At 43.7% G+C, this 25,194-nt stretch overlaps 1 protein-coding gene across 11 annotated transcripts in view; it reads right to left on the bottom strand.

Moving 5' to 3' along the window:
- Positions 1 to 262: 262 nt before the first annotated feature.
- Positions 263 to 25,194, bottom strand: part of RUBCN (rubicon autophagy regulator) — a 68,545-nt gene continuing 43,613 nt past the window's right edge. For 5 of the 11 annotated variants that reach the window (XM_064574481.1, XM_045903046.3, XM_064574812.1 and 2 more), the window contains 11 exons: positions 24,668 to 24,772; positions 22,056 to 22,130; positions 16,048 to 16,108; positions 15,176 to 15,308; positions 14,151 to 14,296; positions 13,497 to 13,561; positions 12,793 to 13,031; positions 12,146 to 12,207; positions 11,533 to 11,686; positions 10,376 to 10,469; positions 263 to 10,152 (listed from right to left, as the gene is read on the bottom strand). In XM_064574481.1, coding sequence (XP_064430551.1) covers positions 9,974 to 10,152; positions 10,376 to 10,469; positions 11,533 to 11,686; positions 12,146 to 12,207; positions 12,793 to 13,031; positions 13,497 to 13,561; positions 14,151 to 14,296; positions 15,176 to 15,308; positions 16,048 to 16,108; positions 22,056 to 22,130; positions 24,668 to 24,772 — 1,313 coding nt within the window. In that variant the 3' untranslated portion in view covers positions 263 to 9,973. The remainder of the gene's footprint in view (positions 10,153 to 10,375; positions 10,470 to 11,532; positions 11,687 to 12,145; positions 12,208 to 12,792; positions 13,032 to 13,496; positions 13,562 to 14,150; positions 14,297 to 15,175; positions 15,309 to 16,047; positions 16,109 to 22,055; positions 22,131 to 24,667; positions 24,773 to 25,194) is intronic. The other 6 variants (XM_064574731.1, XM_064574777.1, XM_064574800.1 and 3 more) reach the window with 3 other exon arrangements.

Genomic DNA, 25,194 nt, shown 5'->3' with positions numbered 1-25,194 from the left:
CTCTGTATTTCAAGGGAAAGGGTTTTTTTCATTAAACCCAAACCAAACCAAACCAAATTAGCTCTTTACATCCTAAAACATAATATGACCAATTTGCAGATGTTTCAATATGTACATAAAAAGGGAAAAAAATTACTGCATAATCCCATCATTTCAATAGAACCTCACTTATTTTATTATTTTTTCTTTCCTTCTCTTCCTATATGTATTTTTTTCTTTCCAGGGATATTTTTCCATAGTTGTAATAATGATGTATATATACTTTTTAAAAAAAAAGTTTTTATTCAAATTCCAGTTAGTTAACATACAGCGTAATATTAGTTTCAGGTGTACAATATAGTGATTCAACACTTCCATACAACACCTTGTACTCATCACAAGCGCACTCCTTATGTATATATATATTTTTATATATAAACTTCTCATTTTTGAATAATTTTAGACTTACAGAAAGGTTGCAAAGATAGTGAGAGTTCTTGAAAATTTCAGTTTTCACTAATGTTACCACCTTACATTTTTCAACACTAAGAAACCAACATTTTTACATTACATTTAATCAAACTTTAGATTTTATTTAGATTTTACCAGTTTTGCTGCTGATGTTTTTTTTTTCTTTCAGGATCCAATTCAGGATGGAACATTGTATTTAATCGTGTCTCCTTAGGCTCTTCGGGTGTGTGGCAGTTTCTCAGTCTTTCCTTGTTTTTCATGACCTTGCCAGTTTTGAGGAGTACTGGTCAGCTATTTTGTAGAAAGTCCTCAAATTGGGTTTGTCTTACGTTTCTCTCATGATTATATTGAGGTTATGAGTTTTTGGAAAGAATACCACAGAAGTGATGTGCCCTTCTCATCACATTATATCCAGGATGCATAATATCCACATGACATCACTGGTGGTATTCACCTTCATCACTTGGTTAAGGTAGTATTGGCCAGGTTTCTCCATTATAAACTTGCTCTTTTCTCTTTCCATACTTTTTTTTTTTTTTTTGAGAGAGAGAGAGAGTGCGAGTGGGGTGGGGGTGATGGGCAGAGGGAAAGGGAGAGAGAGTCTCTAGCAGGCTCCATGCCCAGTACAGAGCCTGACACTGGGCTCGATCTCACAACCCTGAGATCATGACCAGAGCTGAAATCAAGAGTTGGACGCCCAACTGACTGAGCCATGCAGGCACCAACCCCCTTTTTTTTTTCCTTTGTAAGTGAATCACTAATTCTAATCCATCTTCAAGGGAAGAGAGGATTAAGCTTCTCCTCTCCAGGAGAAGACAAATCTTCTGTAAGACTTGTCTCTTACTGGGGCGCCTGGGTGGCTCAGTCGTTAAGCAGCTGCCCTCGGCTCAGGTCATGATCCCAGGGTCCTGGGATTGAGCCCCGCATCGGGCTCCCTGCTCTGCAGGAGGCCTGCTTCTCCCACTCCCACTCCCCCTGCTTGTGTTCCCTCTCTCGCTGTGTCTCTCTCTGTCAAATAAATAAAAAAAATCTTAAAAAAAAAAAAAGATTTGTCTCTTATTTATTTATTCTATCACTTATATATATCAGTAAAGATTCATGTATATTTGACATATTATTTTCTCCCTTTGTTTCAATAAAACATTGTGTTTTAAGCTTTTTTTTTCTCTGTTACCATCATGGTCTTTACAATGGTTGCATCTATTTGGGGATATGTTCCATTGACTTTGAACTCTTATAAATTATGCTGCAGCTAACACCTTTTGAAGCAATGTTCTATGATTGTATTTAAGCTCTGGCATGATTGATGTCTGGTAGACAGAAACATAGTAAGTTTATTTAGGATATATGTATGTATATATGGATGGATGGATGGATGCTGGTCTGGCATTCTTTTTTCCCCCTTTTGAACAGTGTTCTTGAGCTTAGCCTATGTAGATCTCAAGCCTACGTTAAATGTTGGGAAGAGAAGCTTGAGAACTTGCTGGAAATCAGGCTTTGACTTTGTGTGAACCATAACTACTTTGTAACAATACACAACGCATCTTAGGACAAGTAAGATTTTGTACTGTAAGCTATTTTTCTATCTCTAGTTGGAAATTGTTTGGACATTTTAACAGCTTCTGCAGTTTTTCACGTGGTTTTATCATTCTTCTCTCAGCTTACCTTGTAGACATGAAGATTTTTAAATTCCTAGGGTGTTTTTAGGGCATCTAAATATCATCCTGTCTCCCAGCTTAGTCCCTGGAAAGGAAAGCCTGGCCGTTTAATAATAAAGTGAGTAAAGGACATTTGGAATGTTACCTTCCCTGATAATGGCTGCTGGACAAAACAAAACAAACAGTTGCAAAGTAGCTGAGGGAAGAGAAGGGAGATGCGTCTATTTTTATCACACTAAGATTTAGGAAAGTAACCACTGCAGAGATTTGGTGCCAAGGAGTAAGAGAGCTAAGAGGTGTGGTAATCAGAGGTAAAGTCAGAACAATCCTGGCCCTTGTCCCACAGTGTACTTCTGATCATTCTTGTTCCCGTGTAGAACAGGCAGTCCTTACATTCCAATGGCCACCTGGCCATTCATGTATTCATCCCATTCATTCACTTGTCTGTTGTGCTATTAGAGAAAATGCTAAATAATAAGACTGTGTGCGAAGTGTTCTAACAAGAGGCACGGAGAGAGTGCTAAGTAAGGGCTCACACAGGATGGGTACAGAATAGATCAGAGAAAACCAGGATGAAGCTGAGTTAGCTCTTCAAAGGAAGAAGGATAAAGGTGTAGTTGGGAAACCGCTAGTCGTTCAGGGAATAGGAGGAGGTGAAATGAGGAAGCTAAAGTGTGGCCATGGATGGAAGATCCTACATGTGCCTGGGGAAGGAACCAAACTTCATCTTGCAGAGAGAAAGAGTGGTGAGTTTTAGGCAGAGGAGTGTGACCTCACAGTAATGTTTTCCATCCCTCCCCTGCCTCACTCTCTTCATCCCCACTGTGGAGGGCAATTTGGCAAGATTTACCAAAATTACAAATGCACGCACCTTTCGTGCTGGTTGTTCCACTGTGGGGACTTGATCCTACAGATACACTTGCACCCATATAAAATAACGTATGACCAGGTTTTTCATTGCAGCATTGTTTGTATTAACAATAGATGGGAGAACTTAAATGCCCATCAAGAGGTAACTGGTTGAATCAAGTATGGAAAACGTGCCGCTATAAAAAAGAATAAGGAAACTCTTTGTGTACTGATAAAGAAAATTCTTTTAAGATATCGTTTAAAAAAAAAAAAGCAAGGTACATAAATGTATATATAATACGCCAATTTTTTAAAAGGGTGAAGAATAAGAAGTGTGTATCTTGGGGGTGCCTGGGTGGCTCAGTCAGTTAAGCAACTGCCTTCAGCTCAGGCCATGATCTTAGGGTCCTGGGATCAAGCCCCGAGTCCAGATCCCTGCTCAGCAGGGAGTCTGCTTCTCTCGCTCCCTCTGCAGCTCCTTCCCCCCCCCACCCCCGCTTGTGTGCTCTCTCTCCTTCTCCTTCTAATAAATAAAACCTTTTTTAAAAAAAGTATATACTTTGGGTTTTTAAAAAAAGATTTATTTATTTATTTGAGAGAGAGAGAGAGAGGGCAGGGGGCAGAGGGAGAGACTCTCAAGCAGACTCCTTGCTGAGCGTGGAGCTCGATCTCAGCATCCTGAGATCATGACCTGAGCCAAAACCAAGAGTCGGACGCTTAACTGACTGAGCCACCCAGGAGCCCCAGAATAAAAAGTATATATTATTTGCTTCTATTTCCATAAAGAAACTCTCTAGGATAAATGGAAAAGTAATGAGGGGCTACCAAAGGGGGTGAGGCAAAAATTGGGCACATGGCTATAGAAATGGGAGACTTTTCGCTGTATACTTTTTTGTGGACTTTAAGCATGTGAATGTATTAGAAATTAAATACTATTGAATAAACAAAAGAGAAAGAGAGAGAAGCAGCTCTCTTTCATTCCCTTTTCCTCTGTGGGCCTCATTCCTGCTTTTCACCGTGTCAGGACTTTCTTTTAGTTAGATCTGTGGTTGTGGGGCTTCCAGTGATTAAGGGAGAAATTACGAATCTTGTTTTAGTCCGTTGCGCAGGGAGACCTGTTGTTGGCATCCAGGCTGAATTTCTTTCCTCAGATTTTAAGTGGCAAAGGCTAGGAGGGGAGGAGGGAAAGGAGAGAAAAGTGCCCTCTACTTGCTTGTCTCGCCCTCTTCGCTGCTAGTGCCGAAGCCGTTGTGGGCCGCCTTTGGAGACAGTGGACTGGGGCAGAAGCTGGGAGGCTGGCTTCTGTTCCTGCCCTGGCCACTGGCAAGAGAAAACCAGTTGAGAACTACCAACATCACTGTTTGAAAGGTAAACAAGTGCGACACTGCCAGCGCGGTGAGAGAAAAGGACAGGACCTAGGGTGACAAAGCTGTCGGAAGGTTTCAGGTCATCTGTGCCGTGCTGCGCTGTCACAGACTTGCATCCTGCTGGTCTGCTGCAGCCCCTCAGGAGGCTGGTCACTAAAACTCTCACCTACCTAAGAGCCCTGCCACCACTCTAGATTTATTTTAACCCACTAACCCTCACCTTGCTGGTCTGGTATTAAGACACTGTAATGATACTGGGATACCTGACAGAATCCATGGGAAATTAACGACTAAGTCTCTGATGTCCCTCCAAAGCCTCCAGAAGCAGTTCACAGAAAAGGGGGAGACAAGAGTATACGTAAAACACAGCCTCATGTTCTCCATACTCCTAAAGGAGTAGTGCTAAGCAGATTCCCTTTCCTTTTTAATCACATTCGTCTTTGATCCCAAGAACATTAAGCTCGCGATGGGTGAGCGTGGGCCATCTGGCAGCTGCTATCCCTAAAATTTTAAGCAAGCAGTTTGATATCCTGGAGACTGGATATGGGAGAAGACTGTAGCTGATCAGTGCGGAAGAGTCAGCAGGATAGGGTGGGCATAGTGATCCCTTTTCCCCATACTCTAAGCCAGAAGTTCATAGGAAAAAGGAAGCAGGCTTGGGCCTCACTTTAACCAAGATGCTATAAAGACTGTGCCTACTCTTTATACCATTAGAGGGTATAGCAAATCTACACATGCTTGGGGCCACAGGGAATGATGAATAACAGTCAAGGTCACAGTGGATGACTGCCCAGCTCACAGCTCCCCTTTCTTTGGGGTGTGCCCTAATACTCTGGGGTGAGTCCCCAACACAGTCACTACTCTTGGGCCTGCCTCACTGGCAGCAGGCTCAAGGGGTTTGCAAATCCTGCAACCTAGGGTTCCTAGGGCTGTCCTGGTCTCTGCACTTCCTGGGACTTAGTTGCTAATTTTCTTGTGTTCTGTCATTTCTCCCAGTATCTTTCCAATATCTTGCCCCTCAGCCTTTCGTTCCACTGATTTAAAATGCCCGAGTCACTGTAGAACATTTGGAATGCATCTTGTTTTCATTTTTTTTTATTATTATTTTTTAAAGATTTTATTTATTTTTATTTGACACAGAGAGAGAGATAGAGAGAGAGCACAAGCAGGGGGAGCGGCAGGCAGAGGCAGAGGGAGAAGCAGGCTGCCTGCTGAGCAAGGAGCCCGATGCGGGGCTCGATCCCAGGACCCTGGGATCATGACCTGAGCCGAAGGCAGCCGCTTAACTGACTGAGCCACCCAGGCGCCCCTGGAATGCATCTTGTTTTCAGACGTCCGGGGTGATGAGCGGACAGTGATGACAATATTCCACACCCTCGTCCAACTCAACATAATTTCTCTCTTGAATCGCTGCAGCCAACCCTCTAGAAGATCCCACTGCTTCTACTCTTGCTTTACTCTATTTATTCTCTGAAAAGTACACACTGACATTTTAACCAGATGAGTCACTCCTCTGACTAAAACTCTTCGATGGCTTTCCAATGTTATAAGAATAAAAGCTAAAATTTGCAGTTCAGTCCTTTTTGCAGCTCCTTGCCCAAACCCCTCATGTATCGGCACCAACACATGCCGGTCCTCATCTGGAGCCCTTTTCTCCCTACGCTGCCTCATCAGGGGCCTTCCTTGTCTCCAATCTAAATTATTATTATTTTTTTTTAATTTAGTAGCATCTACTCTTTTCCTTCATAGCTCTTATTACAGCTTGTAATTACATACTCATTTTGGTGACTTTTGGGCAATGTCTGCCTCCCCCTCAAGACTCTAAGCGCCCTAGAGGTAGGGATTGCCTCCATTTTGCTCCCTGCAATAGCCACAGAGCCTAGCACAGAAACTGGCATACAGCAGCTACCCAAATATTTGATGGGATGATTAAATAGGAAGAGACTGGCATGGCTAGAGAGGGTTGAGATATAAGATAAGAACCTGAATTTGTGAGCACCTGAGTGGCTCAGTCATTAAGCGTCTGCCTTCGGCTCAGGTCATGATCCCAGGGTCCTGGGATCGAGTCCCACATCGGGCTCCCTGCTCGGCAGGAAGTCTGCTTCTCCCTCTCCCACTCCCCCTGCTTGTGTTCCTGCTCTTGCTATCTCTCTGTCAAATAAATAAATAAAAATCTTTAAAATAATAATTAAAAAAAAGAACCCGAATTTGTGTGCTAATGATAGAAAAAGAATGAGGTAGGTTTATTTTCAAGAGAAAAATCAGCAGAACTTGATGACAGGTGGTAGGAAGGAGATAATACTTTATTAGCAGAATATGCTACCTGACTCAGAGAGAAAGGAGTTGAAGACAACCAAATTTTCAAGCTGGGGTAACTACTGGTTAGGTTTGGGGAAATATATTCATGTTGGTTTTAGACATTATCAGTGGGAGCTGACCAAGGGACATCAAAGCAGAAATGTTCAGAAAGTTGCAGGGTGAAGCTGGAGCTCCAATGGGCCAAGAGCATAAAAGAGAAACTCAGAGGAAGTTGTTCACAGAACTGAGAACCAAAGGATCTGATACAATTTAGATGCTGTAGAGAGAAAGATTTACCTCACTTTATTTTTATTTTCTTTCATTTTTAAAGATTTTTTTTTAATTTTTAAGTATGCTCTGCACCCAATGTGGGGCTTGAACCCACAACCCCGAGATCAAGAGTCGCACGTTCCACCGACTGAGCCAGCCAGGCACCTGACTTTAAAATAAGATATTCACATCAAGAGGATGGGTAGGGGGCACTGGTAATGACCAGCGCCCATATCTTTGATAGATGAAGAAACAGAAATCCAGAGAAGCAAAGTGATCTGCTCAAGGTCACACAGCAAGTCAGTGACAACACATTCTCACACCCATTTTTCCTGACTTGGAAAGTCCAGTTTTCTTTGCATTATAATTCAGAAACCTCCTGAATTTTCATACATGCCTGCTTTACAGTGGACACTCAATACCATTTCCTGATAGTCAAGGCAGACAAATAAAAGGCAGGAATTTCATTTCCTTAGTTTATTAAAGATGACAATAAACTGTTGGGCTATGTATGAATTACAGCGAGTAGAAATCCAGTTCAGAACACGAGTTGTACACAAACAGAACATCTCTCTTTAGACTCTTGCTCCTTTTATGTTAATTCAACAAAAGCTCTAAAGCCTTGGCAGAGAAAGTCAACAACAGCCTCATTTAAGTGGAAAATATCTGCCTTCCACTCTTCTGCTATGTCTTGAACCTTGTCTCTACCTTGTAAGCAAACTTTTAACCTTTTTCCCTTTATTTATAAAAAAGAACACTTCTTCCCTCCCTTTTCATTCAGAAGGAAAGCTCTTCAGTGCATTCAAAGCTTTTCCCCACAACAGCAGGGGGTTTTTAGATACCGCTGTAAGTTGCAAAGTGCTTTCAAACATCCCATACTCTTTCCTCTCTCTCTTTCCTCTCAAATAAATAAATAAATGGGTATTTGGATAGTGATGACAGCAGAGTGTCAGGGTCACTAAAACAGATACGCAATCTAAGGAGATGGAATGGGGAAGGTAGAGAAAAATAAGTGAAAAACCAGGAGCATGTGAGATTGTTGAGCTCAACTTTGGAAACTGCCAGCATTTTCCATCCTTTGGTCCTCTGCTAATACAAAACAGGCAGGACAATAATGACAGTGCATCTCTCCTCCAGTGTAGTGACTTAAGAGTAAGGAGCTAGATGTGTAATTTATACCAAAACTGGACACAGCTCACCATTTTTTTACAAACCCCTGAACCCGAATCGGAGGCCTAACCCTTAGTAAGACTTGAGTTGTGTGGGGCCAACGGAGGACAACGGAGCTCCTAGTTAGCCCCTCAAAACCGGGCTGGGCTGGAGGCCTTGGCTTTCAGAGCCTCCCCCACGAACTAAAGGGAGAACAGCCTCAGGGTCTTCCGGCCTGATCCTAAGTCTGAGGCAGAGAGACCAGCGCTGTGGGTCACTTCCTCCCTGCTCCCTCCGGCCCAGGTGAAGCCTCAGCTCTGGCCATTACTTTACTGCCCCTTCTACTTCCTGTGAGACTCCTGGTGGCCTCCAGCTCAGCCACTCATCAGCTTCCACTGACCACGTGCTACTTTCTGTTCAGCTTCTTGGGGCAGCGTCCACAGCAAGTTTTTTCTACTAGCAACCAATTATGGAAACATACGTATATAAGAAGTCAGTCCCAGAAAAAAAGTGCTGTGGGCTCTTGTTCACAGAGCTGCCAGCCCTCAGAACAGCACCCCCGGCCAGTGTTCTAGGTAGGGGTCAGGGGCCACAGCAACGTAAAGAACACCACAAACATATTGACGGTCCCATCAAAATGCACATTTTAAGAAAAGGTATGTGTGTGTTAAAATTAGTAACATGAAAAGAAGGAACATATGGATATTACCAGGCTACAGAGTTCAGTGCGTTAATAGGCATAAAGGCTCTTGTTATCCCAAGAACACAGGAACATTCACACTCACACTCACGCCCACAAATGGCCAAGTTCTCTAACCCCACTAATAGCAGACATCTCCCTGCCCCCACACTGACTTTAACAAAAGAAACTAAGGCAAGAGTTCAGCCACCAGGGAGGGTCCCAGCTATGTTGCAGGAAGGGGATGAGAATGGAGTAGGCCCGTAATTTCACTCAGAACCAAAATGACCATCTAACAGAGGACACAGTGGCAAGGGACCCACAAATCAGATAGCAGATGGAGTTTCTGTCTGCAGCTTAGGATGGCATCAGGAACTTGCCCGGGCTTGGAAGATCATACCTGCACCAGAGCTAGGTTGACTAAAGGAGACCTCATCGCGTAAGAGGAGGCCAACAACTCCTCCGATCGAGTAAATGCCCTCGAAACAACAGAGTGGCAGCCTCACTGATGCTTGCTAGAAGGCTACGAAGGGGCCTGGCTTAAGTGTCAGTGCTGTTTCGTTGCTTCAAGCCCACCACGGTAAAGAAAGTCAGTCTGTGACATCATCGACGCCTAGACTATTTCAAACAAGGAGGTCATGGTGGCCTCCTTGAGGTCTCTGAGGATTCCAGGTAAGAATGCTGTTTTTACGGCCTCAAAAATTACCTATGTAAGCTGGACAGAATGCCCACGATGTAGTCCCATTCCCTGCTGCTTCTCCTCCGGGCCCAGTCTGACTCTATTCCAAGGCAGAGAGAGAAAACTCCATCCTCCTATTTCAGCAGCAAAGGAGAAGTGAGTTGGCTGGGAAAGGCCTGACACAGAAGCTCCAGAACTAAAACAAAATGAAACTGGAAATGATACTTGAAATGCAGCTGAAGCCAGATCTGGTCAAAGTACAGAAGGCCATGGATGTCAGAAGAATTGGGTCTCACCATCCATTCCCCTGGCAGAGGCACTAGAAGTTTCACATAAGGACTCACGTGTCAGTTCTGATGAAAATGCCCGGTACCTACAAATTGTCACAACAGACTGGACCCCACCAACCTAATGAAGGTTGATTTACATGGACGTTAGACAAGTCATTAAAAAAATAATAATAAGGATAATAATTAGAGAAAAAAAAACAAGTGGGGAAAGTCCTTAAAAAGGTGGCTCAGTTCTGCATTACATGTGACCCTGGCCCCTGGAAAGAGGGCTTAATGTGCTTTCTTCAGGTGGCCTCCAGGACGGTGGCCTCTACGGCCAGGGCTTCCATGGGCTCCTCCTCGTAGTCTGACATGTAAGACTCCAGGCTCTGTTTGGCCAGCAATTCCCGCCGGGCCTGCAGCCGCTCACACCGGGGACAGCTTCCAGACTTGAAACAAGCTTTATGGTAACACGCTTTACACTCTATTCAGGTTGGGAAGAGAACAGAGAACAATCTGCATTATCTCAAGCTGGAAGTAAGTCACTGCCACAGCCCCTGCTCGCCACCAAGGCTTGGTGAGCCCGGGCTGAAAATAGGGAGTTGCTGAGTCAAACTCAACTCCTGTTAACAGGGAAGGCTAAGGGAAATAAATTAGCGTTGGCTTCAGTCTTGTTTGCCCACTCCACACTTGGCACCAGTTCTTACCTTCACAGGTCCGGCACTTATGCAGCTCAAAAGGAAAGATGATGTCATCCTCATTCTGACAGAACTCACAGATGAAGCCCTTGGCTTGGCAGAGCTGGGGAGGAAAGGGACAGGCAGCAGAATCAGGGGCAGCATACCAGGAACCAGCACCAGGGGATGAACACAAGTGAGGAAAGGAGCAAAATATAAATAAGACTTGAGTGGGCTTTCAGGGGTTCTCACGCCTTCTGGGAAGAGAGCCAGCTGGACTTGGGAGCATGAGAGCCAAACTGAGGCCAGGACTGGGCAGTGTGAGACAGAGCTTTAAGGGGGGTACAAGAGGGTTTGAGAAACTCCAACCACAAGAATGGTTTGCGATGCAGAGATGAAAAGGAAGGAATGGTGCCACGAAGGGCTTCCTAAAGTCAAAATTCCAGTGTGGGTGATGCTTCTATTTTGAAATAGGAACCACAGCCAATTAAGATAAAATGTGAAGACAAGGGTATTTCTCCAAAATAACACCCGGCCTTGAATGAGGTTAGAGCGAAGCCTTTCTGATCTCTACATATGCCCTGTTTTAAGCTCTAATTCTGGGATTGTCACAGGAACACAAACTGGGCATATTCTAAGATGCAAAATTCTAAAAATGGAACTTCTGAATTTCTGGCACATTGGGTTTATCAAGGACGATAATCACTTGCATCTATAGAACGAAGCTTACAAAATGCTTTCACATAAATTATTTCATCGATTCACAAAAATCCTGAGAGGAAAGGATAAGAAATTATCTTCGTTTTAGAGATAAGAAAATTGAGACTTACTGCAGAGAGGGCAAAGTATTTCCTTTGGTCACACAATTGAAAACAGTAAAGCAGAGGCCCTCCCCAGATTCTAACTCAGGGTTCTTCTCGCACAGCAGGACAATTCTATACTGAAGGTCTGCTCAGTCCTGCCCGTTACCCGGAGCTATGCCAGCACCACATCCTCTTCAAATTCCAGGTTCTTCACACCTGAATGATTTCGCCGTTCAGCAACCCAGGGAAGAGCAATCCTGCCCGGTCTGTGTCACAGTGCTGACAGACCATGTCAACTTCCTGGAACTGCACAGCAAGAACCCGGGTCCACCCCACTCTCCATATCCCTGAGCCCAGTCCCATGCTAAAGGGAGATCGTCTCACCATGCATCGCTCTACGTGGGTAGCCCCTGCCCTGGTGAGCTCAGCAAGCCGGGGCCCCAACTCCCCCTTCCTGGTTGCAGTCAAGTCATTCAGGGAGTACAGGTGGAGATCCTCGGTCAGGTGGCCTGGAACTGTGTCAAAGGAATCCAGAAGTCTACAGGAAGTGAGGGGAAGTAAGCAGGTGCAGAAAATGAACATTTTACGTGGCACATCAAAACAGAAGCATCTCTATCCGGAAGCAGGACAGGGAAGAGAAGGGTCCCAGGCAGAGGCAATGAGGGTGGGCAACACTCAGCCAGCCTAGGTGGTCCAGACCACCCCAGACCCTCCACACTACTAGGTGCCTGGAGAGGAGAAGTGACTTTTATGCCCTTCTGCACAGTGATTCATGTCAGCTTGCAAAGAGTGGGAGGTCTGCCCTGGGTAGAATAACCAGAGATTGGGTACTGCTCTGTAACTGTGTTACTGCTGCAGGCTTTTCGTTTACCATTTCTGGAGTTTTCTGCAAATCTCTCTACTTTCCCTCTTCACATAATAAGGGACAACTGCTGGGGCATGTCTCTTTCAGAGACATAACCCAGCAAGAGGCCTCTGGCCTCCACACAAGACTTACTCTTTGGCCAGTCGGCATGTCTTGAACATGTTCTTCATGTGATACAGCTGGATCCGCAGCAGCTGAAGAGGAAGACGTTGTGATGGTTGAGTGGGGGGTAGTAAGAGCAGGTATGAAGAGGAGAGAAAAAACCATTAGAATGACCAGTACCCTTATACCGTGGGGGTCCAGAAGCTTTGCATGCAGCAGCCAGAGCCAAACTGTTCTCTACATCCATAACTCAACAACTTGCTTTAAAATGACCTCCCGTCAAGAAGGGCCCCTCTGCTAGGCTGGGCTCCCCAATCACATACACAGCTGAGCGCCACTGAGAAATCCAGCATTTGAATCTCTCCCCGCCCCCACCCCCATACGCCCTTTTCCCTGCAGCATACGTTCAGTGCAGGGAGAACTCCTGGTTTTGTCACTGAGTGCCATCTACGGCTTCAGAGCTGCCGTTGTCATGTCTGAGGCTCTAACTAGACAGACAGGTGGGAAAGGGCAGGAGCCTGAGAAAGTACGCAGAGGAGGCACAAGTGAGGAGACTGTGAGAGCTCTGACATGATGACAGAGAGGACTGTGGTGATGCTGGCAACGCCTGTATGAACAGAGGCAGGGGATGAGGGATGAGGAGGGGAATCTGGGATGTGGCCTTTCAAGGCTCTTACCCGGACTTGATTGAGCAGCTTGACCTTCCTATAGAGGGCACTGTTGATGTCCTGCACATTGAAGAGAGGATCGTTCCAGATCTTAATAAGCAGGTCCTTGGAGAAATTGCTGACATAGTACTTGCTGAAGTCCCACTTGCGCAGAACCCGGCTGGGGATGACCATCTGGGCATTTTCATGGCAGCACTGACAGAAGTACTTGCCCAAGTACTCACAGTACCGCAGCCGCTTAATATAATCTGGAAAACCAGAAAGTCATAGGTCAGATGTGGCTTTCCCATCTATAAGCCAGTGAGGCAGCCCTCTGGTTCCTTTTCAAAGAGCAGGAAGAGATGGCCACCCAGCTCCTTCCACCTCTGTATGAGCTCCCAAAGCTAGCAGAAACCCATGGAGTGGGGTCTGTGGTTTCTGTGTCCCCCTCCGAAGGCCACTGAGGAAGCAAACTTTGCCAGAGATGGTGAGATCCGACTTCCAAGAACCTGGCTTCTTCATTACACAATACTGGTAACGTGCCCCCAGAAATAACTTCCCTCTGATTGCCAGTGATCTTGCCTAGCCCTACCTTCCAGGTCCAGGCCCCTTCTTTCCCCTTCCCAGTTCTGCTCTGTCACCTCCTCTCACTACCTCTCTGACCAGCCCCTCTCCCGAGTGTGTGAGACGGTTCAGCCGCTGGAGGCAGCATGGGGGTGGGAGAAGATGCTCACCAGGGTCAGTCCGAATGCCACACCCAGCACAGCGGTAATTCTGCTTGGCCACCGCGATCTTCCTCCTGAGGCGGGGGGAAGGAGGGGGTTTTGGCAGATACCAGCTACATGAGGCCTCTGCCATGTAAGGACAAGGAGGCAAACATAGGGTTCCTGTTCAGTATAGGAAGGGGGGGTAGCTCACCTATTGCGTTTTAGGAGTTGGACCAAACGAACCCATTGGGAGAACCAATTCAAACTGAGGATTACTAGATTAAAATTTAGATCTAGGCAGGGACAGCCCCCAGTAATGAACCATACTCTCTGTACAAATGTAAGAGATGAGAAATAGGACAGAGGAAAGAACAAGAGGAAAGAAAAGCAACCATCCATCTTAAGAGAGGAAAAACCAGAAAGCTCACAAACTACTGGGAGGAAGGCAATAATTGGGAAGGCCAGTGATAAAAGACCTCATTTCTGGTTAGCTCTGGGAAGCAATAGGAGGAGCAGGAGTTAAGACTTGTGACCAGACGGGTGATCCCCTCTCTCTGCCATTAAGTGAACAGAATTGTGTGGGAGCTACAGGTGGAGGCAGAGACAAGAAGGTGAGGAGACAGCCCCGACAACCCAGAGGATGTATCCGTTTCCCAAAGGACACAAACACTGCCTACTCACGTTGGGGCTGGATGAACATTAAAAATGATCTGAGGCCGGGGTGGGGCCCACTCCAAGTTGCCACGAACACGAATCCGCAGCTTGTAGATGTCAGCGTGCTGCCCGTCATCTGGTGAGATGGGCAGTGAGTCAGGGATGGGCAGGAGCTGCAGGAGAAAAGCACAGGGGGATCTAACACAGATAGTCTGGGGGAACACATACTTGACCCTTTGACCATCACAGAAACACAGTTAATGAAAGACGTTTCAAGAACACCTCAGGTAAAAGCTTTGAGGAAACCTGGCCCTCAAAACAAACCACTAAGGCACCAGGCTACTAGAAGTGAGGGCCTTGTGTTCCAAGAAGCAAAAGGAACAGAAACAGCATTTCAGTGTGGTGGCAACCATTGCTGATGCTGTCCCTGAACCCACCCCAGGGCCCTTATTATGCTACATGCAGCTGTAGAGCAAAGAAGAATATGAACAGTTCACTTTTTCACAGTGTCTCAAAGGTGGTCACAATACAGGACTTCCACCTCTGGGTCTAGTAAGCAGTCATGTGGAATAAGGAGAATGACGGAGTCATTATCTCCTGTTTTGACCATTGCTAGGGAAAACCCAGGCAAGCATGTATTCATGCATTCATTCATTCATTTAACACATTTGTAACGAATGGCTTCTATGTGTAAGGAAGGAAACATATACACTCATTCTAGATGGGGGACATGTGACAAAGGAGAACAGCATCAGAAAGGCTCACAGCCTCCTGGGGCTGGACAACAGGTGGAGAAAAAGTGCTGAAGAGGGGTGCCTGGGTGGCTCAGTCAGTTAAGCATCTGCCTTCGGCTCAGGTCATAATCCCAGGGTCCTGGGATCGAGTCTCACATCAGGCTCCCTGCTCAGCAGGGAGTCTGCTTCTCCCTCTCCCTCTGCCTGCCACTCCCCCTGTTTGTTCTCTCTCTCTCTCTCTCTCTCTCTCTCTCTCGGTCAAATAAATAAAATCTTAAAAAAAAAAAAAAAGAAAAGAAAAAAGCTGACGAAATCTACCTTCTGAGGGGCATCATGCTCTGGAACCAGCCATTCTAGCTCTGAGGCAGCTGGGAGCTGCATGCCTTCGAACTGCTTCAGGAGTCCCATGGCCACTGCCTCCGCAGATGTGGAGTGAAGGAAGCAGTGAGAGCTGGAAAGGAGATTCAAGGAAGGCTGAGCGCAGAGAAAAGACAGGAAGATGGGAGCCTTCCCTCCAGGATCTGATATTATACCCTGTGACTTCTGGGCTGAGAACACTCGCAGCACCCCTGGTCAGCTTGGCTTCTTTCCTCATCATCTTCAGACACACGCAGGGAGGAAAATATATTGATCTTATGGTCTGAAGACTTGGGCTCAAATCCCACTTAATAGCATTACATGGCACTGCTAGTTAGGGATTCTGTATCACTTCCCTTCTCTGAGCTTCAGTTTCTTTAACTGCAAAATGGGGGTTATAATAGCTGTTTACAAAATAAATGGAGTAAAACTGTCTTGTGAACAATAAAGGACTATTTGCTGCTCCCAAACGAGCTATTATTTCCCCTAGTTGGATCTACGATGTGAAATCGGTTCAATTAGATTTCATAATCAGAAATCATGATCACTGTTCTCTCTTTTGGGACCTGATCTTCTGGGGGCCTCTGGTATCAGAGTCAGCAGAGAAGGAACAATCCATACTGTGAGCTTTGCCTCCACCAGAGCCCACCCCGTTTAAACCAACGATTCCGGGGTCTTGCCACCATCAGGCAGGCCCATCACTTTAACTTTAACCTTGTCTCTTTGTGAATGTGGATGTTTCATCTATGGCCTTTCCCATCCAAATGCCAAGAACTAGGTTTGTTTCTCCACATACCCAAGGTTTTATTGAAAAAAAAAAAAAAAGTACTTACAAGGACTGGGAGGAAGTGAAGGATTTGCTGTTTGAGGCTGTGCTCCTTCTGATATCAGCATCTAAATGGAAACCAGAGATAAGGGGAGCAGGAAAGGGGAAGGGAGGAGGTGAGGGATAATAATGGAAACCATTCCAAGCTTTTGCCAGCTCAGCACTCAGGGTAGCAACTACAAGTTACATTCTATGCAGGATAAGGAGCAGAGACCAGCTGAAGCTCTACACATAATTTATAGTTTGGCTCTGTTCAAGCCACAATGAGGCTGAATTAGTGACATTATACACAGCACGGAGATGGTCAAAATGGCTACAAATCCACGTGGGAACACAAACTCAGATTTGGTGCAAAAAGTGAATGAGAAAAGGAAGCATCCTAAGGCACACAGGGACACACCCTCTATCAAGCAGAAACACAAAAAAATTACTCCAATCTCTCCCTCGTTCTCGAAATCTCAAGCCCTCTTAAATGATAAACTCTCAGAGGTAAGAACTCTTGTCTAGTTGGTTTTTTGTATTAAAATCAGACTTAACACAGAACTTGGATCACGGAGGTAACTCATTAAAATGTTATGTGGAACTGGAGCTTTGCTTCTAACACCTGACTACTATTGCTATTGCTTCTGAATGTGAAAAGTCTTCTATATCCTTATAAAAGCTTCATGGAAAGATTTCCTGTCTGTCTGGTGGAACGGGAAAGAACAGAACTTTTCTATGACTTGGCAGCTCCCTGGAGATGCCTGGTAAGCAACAAATGTTCATGGAGATACTCAACATGATCTTTTCTATAGAATTCTCACGCATAATTACAGGAAACTATGGCAGACTTTCCAAAGCCTATTTCTGCTAAAGGATTTTGAAGAGGATTTCTGATAATGATATGCCAGAACCTTCAAAGACCTGATCTTCCCAAATATGTTTGATGGGGAAAATGTGAAATAGAGCACTCATGTTCAAGAAAGGCAGACAGAGTGTATTCAAGTCATGAAAACAAGGCTGTTGTGATAAGTCTCATCCCTCATTTCCTTTGATGCCCACTGAAAAGACATTCCTTTCCTAATTAAAGCTACACAATGATCAATCTACTGCATCTGAGCCCCTCAACAGAGCACTAAAGCTTACATGACATCACTTGGCAATTGGCCATAAGTAGCTCAATTGTTCTTCACGCTTCCTCTGTATATTTTTGTATGTGCCACTAGATCATAAAATCTCCTTGTGAGGAAATGAGAGCATATCTAATTCTTCTGCTTGGCCCAAAATACTTAATACAGGGCTCTGTGTATTCAAATAATATTCCTAACAAATCAATGTTTTCAAAGCTATATACGCAAGAGAACAGAATAGATACCTGTCAATGAATTTTCATATGCTCTCTAAGCACAGAAAAATTTAAGACAGCAACAAAATTTTTGCCTAGTAAATAGCAAATTCTATTTTATTTAACAAAAGTTCGCATATATCACATTTTCTGTCTGAATTTGTACCACCAAAATCCAGATCTTAATACATTGTTGCCTATTCCATTCTAAATAGTACCAGTGAAGAAAAAAAAATTCTAGGCAATAGTAGACCTTCACAGACCATTTGGTTTGTAGCATTTATATGAATAACACTTATACTGCCTTGGATTTGTATATAAGTCTTGTCTTGCCCTTATAACCCTGTTTTGTACATAATAGGTTTTCAGAAAATATTTCCTAAATAAACGATTAACTGGCTAAAAGCAAAAAGCAAATACCAGCCTGTTGGGAGTGATAGAAAAAAAATGAGAAAATCTTAGACAGATATCCTTGAATAAAGAGCTAACCAATGTTGCTACTGTAGGCCCAGGCTATTAAAGAAAATCCTGCACATCAGAGAGAAGTGGTGATAATTCATGGTTGCTAAGGAAACCGTTGTCTTCAAAAAACTATTTAGTAGTTCTTCAACCTCATGGAGAAGTCATTTTCTCTTTGAGAGAAAAAAAAAAAATCATTCTCTGCTCTTTGGAAAACATAGTCCAGTCATATTTACCATGTTTTCTCTTTTTTTACCAGAGGTGCGATGACTTCCTTGCTAATTGTGAATACTTCCAAGAGTGTGGAGGACCACACAGTTTTGGCTGTGACGATCTCACCCTGGGAGCAGAGAGGGAAAAGCAGCACCTGATATCGAAAGAGACATGCCACCTGACACTGGCCAAGTACAGTGAAGGCCCTGTGGGTACTGGGCCTCTTCTGCATTCTGCTGACTCTCCGGTCAGTTCAAGCATATAATTAAGTTAATGTGGTTGGAATACTAGTTGAGAATCTGGATAAAAGTAGACCAGGGTCTAAGACAAAAATTAGAGTAAAGAGAGAGGAGGAGGCCATTCAGTTGGATGGAAGTTAACATCATTGTGAAACTTTTAATTGATTCTTTGGCAAGTTATTTTTTCCTAAGAGAACTGATTTCAAATGCTTCTGATGCTTTAGATGAGGCTATCACTACTGACTGAAAATAATTCAAAAATAAAACAAAACAAAACAAAAATTTAAAAAATGACATGCTGTAAGAAGAATTTTTGCATGTCCAGGCACTGGTATTGGGATGATCAGGGAAGAACTGGTTAAGATCTCGGTACCATAGCAAAATCTGCAAATTTAAACAAAGTGAGGCACAGGAAGAGAGTCGACTTCAGAATTTACTGACCAGTTTGACACTGGGTTTCCTTCCTGCTTTCCTTCTAGCAGATAAGGTGATACCCAACACATTTGGAGATCTAACTCCAGTGAATTTTCTGTAACTGCTGACTAGAGAGGAAACATTTTTAAATGGAGAATCACAATTACTCTGCTTTTTAAAAAAGAAAAAAAATTATATAAAAGGGCAGTGTGGGGAGAATCAACTGATTACCTTGAACTGGACATAATTTAAACCCTTGTCAGAAAACACAGTTTATGAACTTCTGTCTTTATGTATTATCCCAGTTATCAATTTATTGCCTTTCAGCTCCAAACCTGCCCTTCTTTTTGTCTGCTCTATGATGATGGAGCCGGACTCATAAACAGTGGCCCTCTGCCAGACGGCACCATGTTAAGCTTTGTCAGTAGCGGGCACTGCAGGGACACTGGAGGAGGAAAGGGTTTCTCTTGCCGAGTCTGGAGTGCTCCTCTAGGCAGACTCCAGTATGTAGGGCATGTGACTTTCCCCTGAGGAAGCACACCTCCATGAAGGTGGCCTTTCAGCAGAGTACCACTAGCGGTACTTCTCATAAACAGCCTGCCCTGGCTCCTCCTGGGAAAGCTTCAGGCAAGTGCCACAGGCCTGGCACCTCCCAGGAACCACCTCCACCAGCAGCTCTTGTGTTCTGAGCATCTCAGCCCCTCCCTAGCGGCAGCCCCCGCCGGCGCCCCACAGAAGGGTTTCCTGACGCTGTCGGCATGGTTCCGCTCGTGGGCAGCATCCCCAGGCACTCTCTTAGGGCAGCTCTGCAGCCTTAGAGAACGTATCCAGCTCTAGTGAGCCAGGAGGTCTGGATCTCAGCCTTGGAGATGTGGCTATCTCCTACATTTGTTCCTTCCTGGGTGCTCTACCTCAGCCCCAGGGATGCTGACTGCTACCTATATCTGCTATTCCTGTATTCTTTAGAGTTCTTTTTACTCCTTATGAGCCAGTCTCCCATTACTTCAGTCCCCCATGACAGTTAATAATTCTTTATTTAAAATTTTCCCCATTCAAATTACTCTGTGGTTTCTGTTTCCTGATTGGACCACGACTAGACACATGTATGTAGAAGACTGAAATTCTAGAAGAATCACTAAAGGAAGATAAAGAACAATTGATAAAGCTGTGATAAAAGGGAAAGGAAGGGGGGAGAACAACAAAACCCTAAAGCTAAAGAAGCTGAAAAGACAATCTGCAATTGGGAGCTTACGAATGATCTCACACCAGTTTGGCAGATACCATCAGAAGGAACTGATGAAATAAAAGAAGCCAGACACAAAAGATCACATGTTGTATGATCCATTTATATGAAATGTCCAGAAAAGGCAAATCTATAGAGGCCAAAAGCAGGTTAGCAGTGGACTGGGACTCAAGGTGGGAACAGAAATCAACTGTAAATGGGCACAAGTAATCTTACTGGGATGATAAAAATGTTCTAAAACTAGATTATGGTGACAGTTGCACAACTTGGCAAATTTACTAAAAATTATTGAAAGGAGTAGGTGTTGATGAATACAAAGCTTTCTATGAATAAGCTTTCTGTGATCACAAGGTTTATATCTACTACTTTATTGCTAGGAGGAAGTAATTTTTAAATCCTTTTCCTTCAGAAACACTTCTGTTCCATATGGTCTACTCAATAAATCAGGATCTAAGAAATGTGACTACATTAAGAGGAGTATTATACTATGCAGAGTATTCATCATAGATGATGTTTAAACCCTTAAATTTTTCGAAGGGTGTTATAGATTTTAATGACCTTCCTCTGATAGTATTCTCAGAGGTTCTTCAAGAGCATAAATCACTTAAGATGATCAAAAAGACACACATCTGTAAACCTCTGGATATAATCAGAAGACCGCTAATGAGAAGTATAATGACACTCTTTAGAAAGAATTTTGTACCATTAATAAACCAGAAACAGAAAGCAATAAAGAAGTCTAGAGTAAAGAAAGATGAAATGTAAATTATACTTTCATAAATAAGAATCTATATGTAGAAAGAAGGTAAAACAAGCCACTACTTTTCTATAAAGATTTTATTTATTTGAGACAGAGAGAATGAGATAGAGAGAGCACGAGAGGGAGGAGGGTCAGAGGGAGAAGCAGACTCCCTGCCAAGCAGGGAGCCCGATGCGGGACTCGATCCCGGGACTCCAGGATCATGACCTGAGCCGAAGGCAGTCGCTTAACCGACTGAGCCACCCAGGCGCCCCAACAAGCCACTACTTTTGATAGAACTTGTTCTGATTGCTTTCCCTCTAACTCCCAAAACGTGCTAGGATTGTGGGTCACAAGAAAAAGCAGTTTTTTAGTTGAAAAATATTTCATATACATATATAAAATGTATAAATGTATAAAAATGTATAAAAAAATTTAAAGCTCCCAAAATGGGGGAAGAAAAGATGCCAGGAAGACCAAATAAAAGTCTGCCTTATGGTTAAGGCAAACTGAATATGCTCTGACAGACAAATGGCTGGCAGTCAATAAATGTACCCGCAAAAGGATTGTGGTTGTAAACACATAAGAAACCAGTTAAAAATGATAGGATAATTACATCTCAAGCAAGGGAAGATGATGTTAGAAAGAATTACAACTGTTCGGGAATAGAGAAAAAGGAACCTAAATACTTTTATTTCTTCAAATCTTTAGCTAATCTTACATAAGTATTTCAAATTCTAGGGGCTGATACCATTAACGGGTTAAAATGAACTGTTTAATAAAAAGTCCTGAGTTTTGCTGGTGTGTGTTTTAAAGCCACTTTGAGTAGAAAATTGCTACTTTCAGTTAACCCCATCTACAGAAAGCCTACTGGTTTGAATCATAAAGCAATTACTAAGGCCAAACAGTTGCAGCAGTAAATCCTAATGGCATACAAAATACCAAGAAGAGATAGCTTTCTGCAAACTGACCCTGCAAATTCAAAACTCTAAAGACACACTATGCTTTCACACCATTCTATCTGACTTCTGCGGTCTGAACGTGTAGCAGTAGCTTAGCGATTGGTTTGAACTAAAATCTCTTCACCTGACCATTGCTTTCTAAACTGTCTACTACCTCCATCAGCCACAATGACCACTCAGTCTATAAATATCACTGGAGGGAAGGGTCAACAAGGACAATCTCAGTGAAGAGGATTGTTGGGGGTCATATGAAGAAGAAAATGAGTATCTGAAATGTTCTTTGCTGGCTCAAGTCTGGTTTTTCCCAACTAGTTCTCTAAACGTTATACACAGGTGTCACAAGATACAGAATGTACAAAAGCTGATGCAAACATTCACACACATGCATGTATGAGCACACTCACACTTCCAACACAGGCTACCTGAAAACATCGAGGCCATTGACACTGAGAGTCCGTTCTTTGACATGTGAGTCAGGTTAGATCCTTCGCTACCATCTGTGATAATGATTATAAAAGGGGCCCTTTAGTATTCAGATAGGAAGTAAATTGATGAGAATGACAGTTCTATACCATATGTTCCTGGAATCAGGACTTGACTTTGCTCCAAAAGATGAACCGCTTTTAGGACGTTACATCCATAGGTAGGTACTCAATATGTCTTGGGACATAGTTATTGCTGCTTCCCCAAACCAGCCTGGCCTTAAAGATCTCAAAGGTAGTGGTTCTCCACGAGGGGAGATTTTGCACCCTTGTAGATATTTGGGTAAGAGGCTGAGGATGAAGCTAAACATTCTACAATGCATTGGACAGTCTGTTACAACAAAGAATTACCTGGCCTAGAGGTTGAGAAACCCTCCCCCTAAGGTCTTTTCCTTTAAGGATTTCCATCCTGAGCTGACTAGAGTTAGTTGACTTAAACAGCTCCTCTGGGGCCACAAATGCAACAACAGTTTCCCCTAGGAATGCATTTCATGCCACCGCCAGGCAGGCTATTTCAGATTTGGCTCCTTCCAGACTGAACAGCCTCCCCTGGCTCCTTGCTTTGCTGCAAGGAACACTTAGTAGTCAAGTGGACTGCTCTACACACAATGAAGCAGTGTTCTGAATTTACCTTAATATTACCCTCATGAAGTTCTGTTGATCCGAGAGATAGGGCAGAACCCTTTTATTTTCTTCTAATTTGAAGATCAAGTCAATCAGATTGTGGTATAATAAACGATAGTTGGTCTGTGCCTAGTTTTGGGCATAGAGCTCCTAAAACCTTTGTAGTTTCCAGAGTGATAGGACTGTCTTTTGTTATTCATAAAGAGTCCCTTTCTGTTATATCTGAGTCACCTAATGAGGTGATGCTTAGGGAGCATCCAGATAACTTCAGGATGGGGCTGGTTGCCAGAAGAAAAACCAACCACCAGATTAGAGGATTAGAATTTTTAGCCCCTCCCCCTATCACCCAAAAAGGGAGAGGGACTGCAGATTAAGTTCCATCACCAATGGCCAATGATTTAAGCACTCATGCCTACCTATGAAATGAAACCTTGATAAAACACTTATAATGGTGAGGTTTGGAGAGCTACCTGGTTGGTGAACATACTAACATACTGGCAGGATAGCCCACCCTGAGTGCATGGACACAGAGGTTCCTGGGCTGAGGAAACTTTGGGACCTTACCCTAAGTACCTCTTCATGTGACTGTTCATTTGTATCCTTTACAGTAAACGGTAATCTTAAGTGTAGTGTTTTCCTGAGTTCTGTAAGTCATTTTAGCAAATTATGGAATCTGAGTTGGGGGGGGGTCATGGGAATCCCCTGGATTTGTAGTTGGTTGGGGAGAAGAGCAGGTAAGCTGGTGACCCCATTTGTGGTTGACATCTCCAATGGGAGCATCCTGTGGTACTGAGCCCTTAACCTGTGGGGTCTATGCTAACTCCAGGAGTTAATGTCAGAATTGAATTGTCAAAATACGCAGTTGGTGTCAGAGAACTGGAGAAATGTTGTTGGAAAACCACATACAAACAAACCAAAAAAATGGGGTTTTAAGTGGCAATTATTGCCGTGAATAGAAATCAGATATATTAAAGAGAACAAAGAAGGAAGATGTCCTAGAGACCTGGAAAAATATGTGTAAAAATTGTATTTCTGAATGGGGAAGAAATCCAGCTAGCACCAGGTGTCGATTACTATTGGAGGTCTGTGCAGGTGAAAAGTGAATTACATCAGTTCTCTAGATTGATATAAACAGATCTGTAAGAAAAGATCTATTCATCATCATCTTACAATGGAGAATTACAAATACAATTCACCTCTATAAGAAAATAACTTGTGGGGGAAAGCTTATGTCCCAGAACTGCTTTTTGGTTTGTTTGCTGCACTAATGGGGACTTGAAGAAATCTACGATTTGCAGGAATGGATTAATCCATTAATCATGGGTTAACCTGATTTAACACAACTGCCTTCCCAGATTAGAGCCCCTCCCCTTCTCTGTGCATACGCTTACAACAACAACAACGACAACAAGGGTCTGTGATTCTGCTAAGCAAGTGAACACGGATAGAACAGAATAAAGCTCTACTTTGTAAACTTCATTTTTTTTTTCCTGTTTTGCTTTTCCCCCCAAATGACTCTTTTTGTCCTTTTCTCTTAGGATTATAACAAAGCTCCTTTGAAACAATTTTGATTGTGTTATGGAACACAAGAGAATAGGATTCTAATTTCAAGCAGGTATGGGCCAGTCCTAGGCTGTGAGCAGGAGGAATTAGAGTGAAATCTAAGAGAAAGGTGCAACTGAGACCCATCCACGTGACTTCAGCAGCCATACCACTCTGAAGCACTTCCTTTCAGTGTTCTTTTCTGCTTAAATTTTACTAAAGGGGTTTTGTTTTTAGCAAGAGAGGCCGTCTCTTACAATTACTGACAACGTTCCAAAATGGACCATATTGAAGATTCTCTATACTTAGGGAAAGCTTCTCAGTCTATGACTTCAAACGGAAAGAAACAGGTAATGAAAGTGGCCTGAAATAGTGTCGCTCCTTACCTTGGATTTCAAATTCATCAACCTCGTCAGCAGAGCCAGAGTCAGAGAACTGTGTTGAATCACGTGAACTAAACTGGGAGCTGCTAGAAGTGACCCGAAAACCTGCTATGTTTAAAAAAAAAAAAAAAAAGAAAAAAAGAAAGGTAATAAGCAGGACAGAAAGAGGTCACCTACTCCTAGGGTCACAATGAAAGGGACCTAGTAGGACTTCAACAGCAAAGTAAACAGAACCTTGGCTTGGAGTGATGCTGGGGGAAATGGAAACTAGCTCTTCTTGCCGGTTGTTCCCCATTTTATTCACGAAATTTTGAAAGTTTCACATAAACAGAAGGTACTACTATCTGGGAAGTGACGCTGGAACCAGCAGTCTTAGTTCTCATGCCAGAAACCTATTTTTTGGAAGCTATTTCTGAGGGAGGAAATGGATGAACCCTAGGACTCTGGGTCTGGTAGGAAAAAAATTGGAACATAAAAAAATCTTTCTGACAACGGAGGAGCCCTTGGCTTCATCTCAAAGTGAGACAAAA

Source organism: Mirounga angustirostris, unplaced genomic scaffold (genome assembly GCF_029215605.1).
Source record: "Mirounga angustirostris isolate CCGP_5_RB_7025 unplaced genomic scaffold, mMirAng1.0.hap1 SCAF_1, whole genome shotgun sequence".
NCBI lineage: Eukaryota > Metazoa > Chordata > Mammalia > Carnivora > Phocidae > Mirounga > Mirounga angustirostris.
Note: the sequence above shows the minus strand (reverse complement) of the source record. Positions and strands in the feature narration are given on the sequence as shown.